The sequence below is a fragment of the Capsicum annuum genome, chromosome 12, assembly GCF_002878395.1.
Source record: "Capsicum annuum cultivar UCD-10X-F1 chromosome 12, UCD10Xv1.1, whole genome shotgun sequence".
Lineage (NCBI taxonomy): Eukaryota > Viridiplantae > Streptophyta > Magnoliopsida > Solanales > Solanaceae > Capsicum > Capsicum annuum.
The window spans coordinates 25,740,028-25,753,091 of NC_061122.1; the positions used below are offsets into that span (position 1 = coordinate 25,740,028).

The 13,064-nt window shown below is 36.5% G+C and overlaps 1 protein-coding gene across 1 annotated transcript; it reads left to right on the forward strand.

Moving 5' to 3' along the window:
- The first annotated feature begins 3,518 nt into the window (after positions 1–3,518).
- On the forward strand, positions 3,519–13,050 carry LOC107850150 (polygalacturonase-like). The gene is made up of 4 exons (XM_016694570.2): positions 3,519–4,064; positions 5,016–5,305; positions 12,027–12,255; positions 12,667–13,050. The coding sequence occupies exons 1-4, from the start codon at positions 3,621–3,623 to the stop codon at positions 12,883–12,885; spliced, it is 1,182 nt and encodes a 393-aa protein (XP_016550056.1). The 5' UTR covers positions 3,519–3,620; the 3' UTR covers positions 12,886–13,050.
- Positions 13,051–13,064: the final 14 nt, after the last annotated feature.

A 13,064-nucleotide genomic window follows, 5' to 3' on the forward strand; every position in this document is an offset into this window, starting at 1 on the left:
TCCTTATGCCTTCCTCTCCAAAGTAAGGGGAAATAATTTTTTTGAAAGATAGAAGCCGAGTTAGAAGGCTGCCTACGAAGGGAAAATCAGGCCATACATAGTTTGAGAAAAAGCTTCATTTCATTACATTCTCATTAAAATCCATAATATTACAAAACACGAAAGTAGAAGAACTTCCAAAAGAAAGAAATCTAGCCACTAGCTCTTAGATAGGTGCGAGCATTCTCCTTCATTCTACCCCTTTTTATCTTGATCTTCTAAGGGTGAAATGGTGGCAACTCTAACTCAACCATTCTGGTCTCCACCAAGAACTCTAACTCCATCTTGAAAGCATGACATGTTTCTAAGTTGTGCCCCCTATCCCTCCATGATAGTGGAATACCCCCTTGAATTTCGTCTAAGCTTTAGACATTATGTTTGACTTTTTTTTCACTGGCTCTAGGATCGTAGCCTGGATGAGCTTTGAATAAATATCATGATAGGTTTCTTCAAACTTTGAGAAGTCATATTTATAAATCTGCACCTCTTTAGTGATGAGCATGCCTTGATCAATATGGTCATATGTGAGAATAATTTGTGTCCTCTACAAGCTACTTATCTGATCATTGCAGATCATGCTACAAATTCTAGCTCTTAGAGTGATACACTCATCAGTAGTAAAGCCAGATTGATTTGGAAGGTAAGAGAATTTTCTATGAGTATTTTTGGAAGGCAACCAAATCCTTTTGTTTGGTCAGGTTGGAGAATTCCCATATTTCTTAGTGTTTGATAAACTTTGAGTATGTCAAGATTTTAGGGCTCCTAAAGTATCCACTAAAGTGAACTTTGAGGATGATCTTTTCACTTTCTGGCCTAATCCTAGTTGGCCAAACAACATCCCCTTTTACCTTAGCCCAGTAGTCATCTCTTATTTTCAAAGACACGGCTTGCTCTACGCTTTCTTTGTCATGGACTTCAGTCGAATCTTCAACCGTGTGCTTAGAATTCTCCTTTTCTTATGCAATCAATTTTTTGACTTCTACAGTTTCCTTGTAAGTTTGATTGATCTTCCTGACAGCTCTCTTGGTCACTTCCTTTAGTAACTCCTTCACTTGGATTAACTCCATTATCTTTCTTTTCATTTGAGCGATTTTTGGGTTCATGATCAATCTTCCTGAAAGAATAGGGATTGGTCTTTAGAAAAATAATTAAAGAATGAGTGAGGTCTTTTCTTAGAAACTTGGAAAATTCGGAGTGTTTGGTCGGGCTTTGTATAGTGGGTATATATTTTACCTCGGGGTTCTCTATAGCTAATTGAAAATAAGAGTGGATTAATTTGCCTTTTATTCAAACCAATGCAGATATATAAATACGTAAGAAAGTTATATCACATAACAATATTATAAGAAGCACACATCCTAATTGGGTGATCCTTTTAAGCCAAGGATTTGCCTAACGAGTTTGAATGAAGTATATGCCTTTTAAAATAAATCTATTCCCCAAAATTATTTTCATAAATACCAAAAGAACATAAATGCCTACAATGTAGCAAATGAGGGATACAACTTTGTCAAAAATGGGAAAATAAAATGCGAAAAATAATCTCACGCAAAGAATAAAGTAAATGCCTACAAAGTAACAAATGAGGGATACAATCTTTGGGGAAAGAAAAAATAAAATGTGAGAAGAATAGTTCTATGCATGCATAGGGATAAAAGATAGAAAAACACTACTATCTAGGTGATTCTTCGCCGCTCTTTTCCTTCTTATCTTTGTCCAGCTCATGTAATATGTGATATATATTTGTAATCAATTTGTAACTTTCTGCATAATTGTAACTTTCATATGCGTTATGGAATTTTTCTTCACTTTCGTACTCGTATACTTTCACCAATCCTTGAAGTAATCATCCGACTTGAACATTATCTTGAATCTTCTTACGGAGGTTGGTTGATTTATATGCACACAAAAGCAAATAAGGTGAGCCTTTTCTCCCACCCCAAATGTTAATGAATTAGATTAATGGATATATACTCCTTCAACAGATAAGCATAATTCATCTGTGATTGACTCATGGTCAATAGACGTAGGGTAGATTTATGTAATGGGTTCAATATCCCCTCAGCTATTGGGGTGTCCTAAGTTCATGCCTAAAAAAGAGTTTTGGTTTCGCTCTATCCTAAATACCTAGAGTTGGATTTGATTAGGTTCCCAAATGGACAACTTTAGTTGGAAAATACAAACAATCATCAGATGCCTAACCAGCCAATAAATTATCGTATTTTCAATACTTTTATTTGAAATTGATCAATAGGGACCACGACGATCGTAAGCCCCAAACAGTTTATATATCAAAGGAGAAAGTCTGTCATGAATGCAAATAACGGATATAGTGCAAGACATTATCAAACTACCATAATTAATCAAGTAAAGTTAAATAAATCATTCAAAACAATCTAAAATTTGATTAGAATTTTAATAAATTTTCAGCAGAGTCATTATTTCTGTTTTATCTCTTTTTATTTCGAAGGGTTGAAAAATATTGATTTTTGACTTTTTAAAATCATTTCAAAACTTTAAAAAAAATTTGAAACAATTTAAGAAAATAAAGAATCGCCACTTGATTTTTTAAAAAATAAATATCAAGAAAAACTAAAAATATTTCAAAAGCTTAAAAACAGAAATAGACCTTTGAAATAGAGAAACTAGGTAAAGATTAAAGTAATGCCTTGAAAAGATTTTTAAGGCATATTCAAGCGCGTCCGTTAAAAACGATTGATCAAAAGACAAATTAACTGATTTGACTAATTTTGAAAACATAACTAATTTTGTAAACTCTTGAAATTCATATGTAAGATATGACTTTCATTTTGTTCAAGTGAGAAATTATTTATTTAAATTAAAAAAAAATCTCTCAAAAGATAATGTTAACTAAGTCCAATTATTTCATCAATTTAGAGAAAAATAAATTATTTTAAATCAAAATAGAAAGAAAATGATTTGAATATCATTACTGATAATAAAAAACTTTATCTTTAAGAAAATACCAATATAAACAAGTTATAAAATTTGACTAATTAGTGAAAATATTTTAATTTTTTTTTAAATAAATTTTTAAATTGATTAGAAATCACTTAACTTAAATAACTCAATTACCTTTATTTCTCCATGGTTCTTTTGACGGAGTACTTCTTAAGGGAGTTTGGAGTGCTTTGGCTTTCATAATTGAAGCCGTACTTAAACATTGTACCCAAACTATTTGACGGAGTATTTATTTATTGCTCAACATATGTTGATTTTCATGCACATAATTTCTTTAAGGAAAATTTGAAGCAAGCATGCTTATAAACCAAATCAAATGCCACATAACTTGTAATGCACGTGGCTGCCGCGTACATATAATAATATTATATCGACGTACGGCTTACACTTTTAGATTCATTCATGCATTTCTCCTATGATTGCCTCAATTACAGACAATAAATTCAAGAAGACATCTCAAACACCTTTGATTTTCTAACTCTATAAATACTATGATTAGTTATCCCTCTTTTTCAGCATCAAAATATATATCATCTTTTATTTATCTATATTTCCAGAAGAAAATCCGAGAAATTAATTATTTTTCACAACACATACACATGGCTAAGCTGATAATATCTTGCATTATTGTCCTCTTCTTTTCTGTATTATTTTTATTCGTGGAATTGTCAAATGCAGCAACAACCTACAATGTTTTAAGCTTTGGCGCAGTACCAAATGAGCAAACTGATGCAACTCAGTCATTTCTAAATGCATGGAGAGCTGCATGCAGCTCAGTGGAAGCGACAACCATTTACGTACCCAAGGGGCGTTATCTAGTAGGAGCAGCAACTTTTCGGGGTCCATGTAAAAATAGAATTACTGTAAGGATTGATGGAACCCTTGTGGCACCATCGGATTATTGGGTCATCGGTAACTCCGGCTACTGGCTTTTGTTCATTCAGGTTAATGGGATTTCGGTCATAGGTGGAAATCTTGATGCTAAGGGTGCTGCTTTTTGGGCTTGCCGGAATTCTAATAACAATTGCCCAGTTGGAGCTAGGGTATGTTTCTTAATAACTCATGAATATTTCATTAGTACCAATTTATATAACGGTAAGGTGTCGAATTAAGAAGACTAAACCAAATATATGTGAAGTAACAAAAATCAGGGGCGGACCTATATGAATCTTTTTATTGCTTCGACACCCATTAAATCCGACGCAGACTAGGTATAGTTCTATAAAAAAGGAATAAAAATTGGTATAAGCTTCAAAGAAGCACCCAAAAAACCAAAAAGATAGCTGAGTGCTTTGATTTTTAGGTAGAGCTTTAAAACTTTAGGCGTCAATACGTGTGTCTGAGCCTTATGAGCAACCAAAATCCCTAAATCATGTGTCCGCGACTAACGAAAATGTCATTTTTAATTGAGTGGCGATGAGAATTTCACTTGTCTTTTTTTTTATATTAAGAGAGTAGCGGTGAGCATCCTTACAAGTCATGTCAGTAAAGGATAAAATAAGGATGCTAAGATTAAGTAGTTTTCTAAGGAGAAATGAGCGTGTTATAAGAAATGGAGGGAGAACTGAGAAGTTATTTGGTCTAACTGAAAAATGACCAAATCCTTTTGAAGGTTCATGTCTTAAACTATTACAGTGTAACTTTTTCTTCGTTATGGATAGTATCCATTCATGAGAAATGGTTCTCTTACGTTTGAGGACTGCGAGTTGCAGGCGTGGGGATGGTAGAAGAAAAAATTAATATAACCCTTCATGTTGTAGTTTTAAAAGAAAAAATAATAAGTTAAGTTTTTTCATTTTAAAAAATTCTCTAATTCTTGTTTCATTTCATGTACGTGTCTAACCTTTTTATATGACACCATTTGAAATGGACATAAAAGACACATGTCCACACACATATTGTCCTTAGCTGGTAACTATTTCATGACCAAAACAACAATATACCAACGTGAAATAACAATATAACAACTTAATTTCTCTATGTGAAAAGTGCAGTCGATAACCTTCAATTGGGCTAATGACGTTGTGGTGAGTGGTTTACTATCAATCAACAGCCAGCTGACACACCTTGTGATCAATAGCTGCAACAACGTGATGGTTCGAAATGTAAGAATAATAGCACCAGACCAGAGCCCAAACACCGATGGCATTCATGTTCAATCATCAACCGGTGTTACCATCACAGGTAGTAGAATCAAAACTGGAGATGACTGTATATCTATTGGTCCTGGCACACGAAATCTTTGGATGGAGAAAATTCTATGTGGACCTGGGCATGGTGTTAGGTAAGGTCTTCATCTTATTATCATGACAATATATATATGTATAAATTTAACTGCTCGAGACCAATATCCCATCTAAAATATTTAAATAGTGACAGACCATAACTTTGTTTATTTATTATGTATACGACACACCACCTCTTGTGCGGGCATAATTTTTTTCATGCATGCAAATAATGAGAGGCAATGAGATCGACCAAAGGATCTCAGACTGCTTTGTTATCGAGTTGAACTGTGTGCGCATACCACTTTTAAAAACATAAGTTGTTAGAGCGTTGGGATATACAATTACAAAAATAAAAGTGTGTTTTCTAACACCTTTATATTTCAGATAAGATGGTCACAAAATTCGACACAAATACATTACACACTTTTATTTACTTATAATTATTATGCATGTATATGTTTCAATCTCCTTAGATACGTACAAATGAAAGAGATTTATGTAATCATGTTATTATGAAATTTATGTACTCAATGTTATTATGATTTCTTTATATAGCCCTAAGGTTGTGAAGGAGAAGGAGGGATACGGCTTTTCGGCCCCCCATTAAAGTAGTTGGCGCTTTGGACTGATAATTTGAGGAAATTTGCTACATCTTAATTTAAAGTAGAGTAGCATCATATATCATAGGAATAATACCAGGATCAAAGAATCTAAATTTCAATTCTACTTTGGATGTTGACTGTATATATGAAATAGGATTCTGTTTCTATAAACAACATGGAAAAACTAAATCAAAATCTTTCTTAACCACATTAAATTTGTAAGCTGTGTGAGATAACATAGTAATAATAATAATAATTGAACGATAGTGTGACTGTTAATAGAACTTTTATTGAAGGGAAGAAAGGCTAAGGTTTACAATATAATCTGAAAAGCATAGAACTAACTAAAACAAAAGTAGGCTATATATACATAGCCAATAACCTAAAGGTCCATAAACTAAAGGCCCAATAACATATGGGCTAACATCCCCCCTCAAACTCACAATGCAACAGCAATAAGCATTGAGAGTTTGTCACACAAAAAACGAAATCGAGACGCCGACTGAGCCTTCGTAAAAAGGTCAGCAATCTGCAAAGACGATGGAACAAAAGGAAGCGATATGGTCCCGAGCTGTAAATGATGACGGGTGAAGTGACAATCAATCTCAATGTGCTTCGTACGCTCATGGAAGACAGAATTCTTTGCAATTTGTACCGCACTTTTGTTATCACAATGCAGGGGAGTAGGCATAGAAATGTGAACCCCCATATCTGCAAGAAGCCAACGTAACCAAATAATCTCACATGTAGTCACAGCCATAGCACGATACTCAGCCTCCGTGGAAGATCTAGAGACAACATCTTGTTTCTTGCTCTTCCACGAGATTAAAGAGTCTCCAAGAAACACACAAAAACCAGTGGTGGATTTACGATCATTGCGATCTCCATCCCAATCAGCATCACTATAGGCTCGCAACTCGAGAGATGACATCGAGGGAAACAAGAGATTCTGAAACTGAGTGCCACGAAGATACCTTAGAATACGAAGTACAGCTCCCCAGTGCACAGAAGTAGGAGCAGTAACAAACTGGCTAACAACATGAACTGCATGTGCTATATCTGGACGAGTAACCGTAAGATAAACCAAACTACCCACAATAGTCCGATAAAGACTCGGATCTGATAATGGAACACCATCACTAGGAGAGTAACGTGCATTGGTTTCAAGGGGAGTATCTACAGTCCTGTTGTCAGAAAGACGCGCCCGTGTAAACAAGTCAGATATATACTTAGTCTGAGAAAGAAGATACCCTTTCTTAGACTGAGCCACCTCAATACCCAGAAAATAACGCAGCAAGCCCAAGTCCTTCATTGCAAATTGATGAGCCAAATCATGCTTCAATAACTCAATACCACTATGATCATCACCAGTAATAATCATATCATCTACATATAAGGACAATAGAATTCGCCCTGCACTTGTACATCTAACAAACAATGCTGAATCATGGTTACTCGGGACAAATCCAAGGGAAGTAATAACAGTGGAGAATTTCTCAAACCAAGCACGAGGGGCTTGTTTGAGACCATATAAAGCTTTTCGAAGCCGACAAACTTCACCAGGCTGGTGGTCAATACCTGGGGGAGGAGTCATATAAACTTCCTCGTGGAGATCACCATTCAGAAAAGCATTCTTGACATCCATCTGAAATATCTTCCACTGTCGAACGGATGCAACAGCAATCATAGTGCGAAAAGTCGTCATCTTTGCTACGGGGGAAAAAGTCTCCTCATAATCCATACCATATTGTTGTGAATACCCTTTTGCCACAAGTCTTGCCTTGTATCGCTCAACAGACCCATCAGATTTTGTTTTTATCTTATACACCCATCGACAACCAATCGCATGCTTACCAGGTGGGAGAGTAACCAAATCCCATGTATGTGTATGATGAAGAGCAGCAAGTTCCTCAGCCATAGCATTCTGCCAAAGAGGATCAGACACAGCCTCTCTATACGACTCAGGTTCAGACAAATGATGTATGTTTGCAATAAAGGAAGCAAATGAGGCTGAATATGTAGAATAGTAAAAATCTGGCAGTTTGGTGGACTTACAAGGTCGAGTAGACCTCCTCAGAGGTGGTGGGTCTCCAGTCTCAACAGTCGAAGGAGCAGACTCAGGCACAGGCGAGGCTGAAGCACTATCAGGTGGCACACCAGATGGCATGGATGAATTCGGAACTGGAACCTCTATGTCAATCCCAAAAGGATCAATAAGCCGAATATCTGACTTTGTCACATCATGGGTTTTAGCTGGAATGGAATAAAAAGGAATATGTTCCAAAAAAGTGACATGTCGTGAAACATATAATTTCTGACTTACAGGATCATAGCAACGATATCCTTTTTGTCCAATACCATACCCCAAAAACACACATATAGCTGATTTTGACCCTAACTTATTTCGTTCAACATGAGGACGAAGAACAAAGCAAGTACATCCAAAAACTCGTAATGCAGAATAATTCGGCGGGTGACCATATAGTTTCTCAAACGGAGACATCCCTGAAGTCAATGCAGTAGGAATACGATTAATCACATATACAGCAGTTAGAACTGCTTCTCCCCAAAAAATACTAGGAACCTCTGCAGACAAAAGTAAAGAGCGTGCTGTCTCAACAATATGACGATGTTTTCTTCTGCCAGACCGTTCTGCTCAGGAGTGTCGGTACAAGATGACTGGTGTATGGTACCATCAGAGGCAAGTAACTGAGTAAAGTCATTAGAGGTATATTCACCCCCTAAGTCACACCTGAAACACTTTATCACAGCCGAATGTTGTGTTTTAACAAGGGCTCTAAAGTTGTTGTAAATGCCAAAGAAATCAGATCTGCGTTTCATAAGATACACCCAGGTATAACGAGTATAGTCATCTATAAACGAAACATAATAGGTCGATCCACCCTTAGTGGATACTGGCGCTGGTCCCCATACATCAGAATGAATAATATCAAAAGGAGCAACAGAATAAGACACACTTTTATTAAACGGTAAGGCAGAAAATTTTGCCAGTTTACAACCACTACAATCTGAAATATCACTAGTGTTCACATGACCCAAAGCACCACTAGAGACCAAAAAACGTAAACGTGAAACTGACACATGTCCTAATCTGGAATGCCAAAGATAAAACTGAGAAGACAAAGGACTCAAACGAAAAGAAGATAAATCTATGCTAGAGGCAGCAACTACAGACACTTTGAGATTCTCCAAGACATAGAGTTCCCCCAACCTACGGCCGGTCCCAATCACCCTCTGAGTGTGTTGGTCCTGTATAACACAAACAGAATCAGAAAAAAATACCCAATTACCAGCCTTACACAACTGACTGACCGAAACAAGATTTAAAGCAAGTTTGGGAATGTAATAAACATCAGAGAGGACAATGTGAGAGGTAGTAACAGAACCAACACCCTCGACTGACATAGGTACAGCACTCGCGGACATAACAGAGATTGGTGAAATGGGTGACAAAGAACCAAACGATGACAAATGAGGGGACATGTGATGAGACGCACCAGAATCCAATATCCACAAGGAGGAAGGAATACCTGAGGTACTAGAAGAAACTGAACCCGAATGAGACATAGATGCTGACATGGCCGTAGGATTAGAAACGAAGAACTGTCTGAACTGTTCGAAAACCTGGGGATCCAACGCAGAAGGTGGCATAGTGCTAACCGACTCAACATCTACAGATGGTGCAGCAGCAGCGAACTGTGGAGGACGAGATGACCACGGAGGAGCACCAGAGGAGCGTGACGGAGACTTTTGCTGCCCATATTTCTGTTGCTGCCCAGATTGAGGCTGTTTGACCTTGTTAAGTAACAACGGACACTGAGCCTTCCAATGATTTTTCTGTTTGCAGAATGCACACTCATCAAATGCAACTTTAGGAGATTGTCGAGTCTGAGTACGTGGTGGCCTAGACTGATCAGTTGAAGCAGCAAACACGACAGGAGTAGTAGTTACTTTAGACCCTTTATCCATTTGAGACTTGATACGAGTCTCCTCTGCAATCAGTTCATGAACCACAGAATCAACAGTAGGGAGGGGAGATCGATGAAGGATTGTTCCACGTAGGCCCTCAAAGTCAGAACGTAGTGCCATCAAAAACTGAACCAAGCATTGCTCTTCCCGTCTAGCAATGTACGGCCCAAAACCTTTTAACTCTGCAGATTCAGTAAGTGCCAATTGATCCCACAAATCCGACATGGCAGCATAAAAAACTTGAATACTGAGATCATGCTGTTGAAGAGCACGGATATCATACTCCAACTGGTACTGCTTAGCAAAATTAGACTGAGTGTACAGTCTTTCCAAATGATCCCAGACCTCCTTTGCTGTGTCATACTTAGCCAATTGCATACCAATTGACTGAGTTACAGAATTGTTGATCCAAGTGATAATCTTGGAGTTATTAGTTTCCCATAAGTCCACCAACAAATCAAAATTTTCAGTTTTATCATCGATAGGTCTTGGTTTTACTCCAGTGATATAACCCCACATATTCTTCCCACGAAGAAAATTCTTCATGACATAACTCCAATAGGCATAGTTCTTACCATCTAATTGAGTACTAATGGACTGGAGAGAATCATCCTTTCCAGTCATTGTAAACACAGCAACACACAAACAATTCAAAAAACAAAAAGATGCAAAACCCTAGGTTGAACAATTCCGAACGAACAACAATGGCAGCAAGCAAAAGAACGAAAGACGAACAATACCAGACAGCAAACGAAGACAGCAACGAATCAATCCAACCAAAAAACCCAACGAAAACAGCAAACGAATACAGCAGCACCTCAAAAAAAATTCGGGGCTCCGCCCCGAACCCCGGACGGGGGCGCGCTGCCCCCCGTACCCCCCAGCGAACTCACCGCGGAGTTCGATCCGCGCAGTAGGTGCCTGCTGCAAAATCTTCAACCAACAAATCAAAGGACATGGATCGAACTAGCTCTGATACCATGTTAATAGAACTTTTATTGAAGGGAAGAAAGGCTAAGGTTTACAATATAATCTGAAAAGCATAGAACTAACTAAAACAAAAGTAGGCTATATATACATAGCCAATAACCTAAAGGTCCATAAACTAAAGACCCAATAACATATGGGCTAACAGTGACTACTAAACTTCACTTGTTCAAATGAGGGACTAGAGATGTCACTCGGCTAAATGGTTTGGTGGTCTGCCCATATAGAATATAATGTATAATCTTTTTCTAATCAAATTCCCAGTAACTCCTAGGTGTTTGCATTAATTTCTAAAAATCAATCCCTCAACAATGAGATGGATTTAATCATCCCATTCTCTAAATTTAAACTGCATAGTACATGCATAATAGAACCTACTTTACAGGTTTAATATAAAGAGCCTAAAACAATTAGTTATTTACTAGGCTTCTATATAGTAAAAGAGTTGGAAAAAAATTGTGTTTCCTGTGCTTGAATCTTAGGGAGGGCAGTTGAAGTTAATCCATTCGATAATGGCCTCTCGCAGAAGCCAAAGCATCTGCTACTTGATTAACTTTCGATAACAATGTTGAAACTGATAGTTAATCCTTTGTGCAAGATCCTGCACTTCTATGATAATTAATATTTTTCAAGTACCAAAGAGGAACAGATTTATCATTTAACACGTTGATAGTTACAAAGAATCCTCTTCCAAGATCAAGTTGTTTATGTCGTTTTGAGTATACTATTTCAATCCTTGTAGAGCAGCCTTAGTTTCAGTAAAATTGCTACTTTCAATACTCAAAGGAGAAGCAAATGTCATAATGATATTTCCATTTGCATCCCAACAAATGCCTCCTTCCCTTGCATACCATTCCTCATTCTGTCACCATCAATGTTTAGCTTAAAGCAATGTGTTATCTAAAAGGTGTTTGATATCAGTTCTCGATATATTTTTTGATACCATATATTGGGAAACATAAAAGAGGAAACCATAATAATCTGCAGTTAATCGAGGCAATGATAATTGATCTTATCATATAAATCACTCTCGTTTCATCCAAAAGCGTTAAATGTAAGGTCAGTACATTCAACATATATGGAGTAAAAAAGATGCTTGTCAAATTATATGTTATAGTACTTAGCCATATATACAATTTTTTATCCTCTTATTTCAATCAATGTCGTCATTTTATGTGACATTTTGTCTGTCTTGCAGCATTGGAAGTCTAGGGAGGAATTATGAAGAAGATGGTGTCCAGAATGTGACATTGACTTACTCTATATTCACAGGATCTGATAATGGATTAAGAATAAAATCTTGGGCAAGACCCAGCACCAGTTTTGTCAAAAATATTTATTATCGTAACATAGTCATGAAGTATGTTGACAATCCAATCATCATTGATCAGAATTATTGCCCCAATGGTCAAGATTGTCCAGGACAGGTAGCTCTCGAAACGCTAAAAAACGAAAGGGAGAGGACAGAGGAGTTCTTTACGCAAAATGTTTTGACTTTTCACCTTTTTAATTAAATTTAGAAAAAGGAAAATATAAAAGTGGAAGAGAGGTAGACAAATATGTCAATAGATCAAAGTTTTGAGAAAGGAAATCATATTCACAATTGTTTTTACATTTGACTTAGAAGTATTGATCATTAAAGAAATGATTTTTAGTTTGTGTTCCTCTTAAGTAAGCTCCTTGATATATCATACTGAGCTGATAGAGAGTCTGTCTAACTCGTTTTTGTTCAATACGATTATTTGTTGTGCCAGGTCCTGCGTTGATAAGTTGGTCTCCTATATATAGAGAGGAAAATGAATTCAAGTAATTTCCTTTTTTGTTGTTATATTCTGCAGACCTCTGGTGTAAAGATTAGTCAAGTGACATATAAAAATATAGAAGGGACGTCCACAACTGAAGTTGCTATGAAATTTGACTGTAGCCCGAGCAATCCATGTGAAGGAATCCAGATACAAGACATAAAGCTCACTCATATGAACAAAAAGGCAAAATCATTTTGCAAAAACGTCCAAGGAATTAAAAAAGGAGTCATTTTGCCTGATAGTTGTATATGAAAATAATTCTTCTTTTGATGTCATGTGTGTTTGAGGAAGAAGGTGTCGTTACTTTTCATTAGGACACCAAATTGGTGATCATGTATGTTTATTTATTTATATCAACTAAGCAATTAAATTAGTAATTGTTACTAATATGAAGAAAGCTCCATTAAGTTTCTCCAATTAAATTGTATATA

Bases quoted from the DNA above. Each gene is read 5' to 3' on its own strand.
- LOC107850150 (XM_016694570.2), top strand. From the start codon at position 3,621: ATGGCTAAGCTGATAATATCTTGCATTATTGTCCTCTTCTTTTCTGTA. The intron at 5,306-12,026 runs GTAAGGTCTTCA...TCTGTCTTGCAG, and splicing joins GGACCTGGGCATGGTGTTAG to CATTGGAAGTCTAGGGAGGA. The intron at 12,256-12,666 runs GTAGCTCTCGAA...TATATTCTGCAG, and splicing joins GTCAAGATTGTCCAGGACAG to ACCTCTGGTGTAAAGATTAG.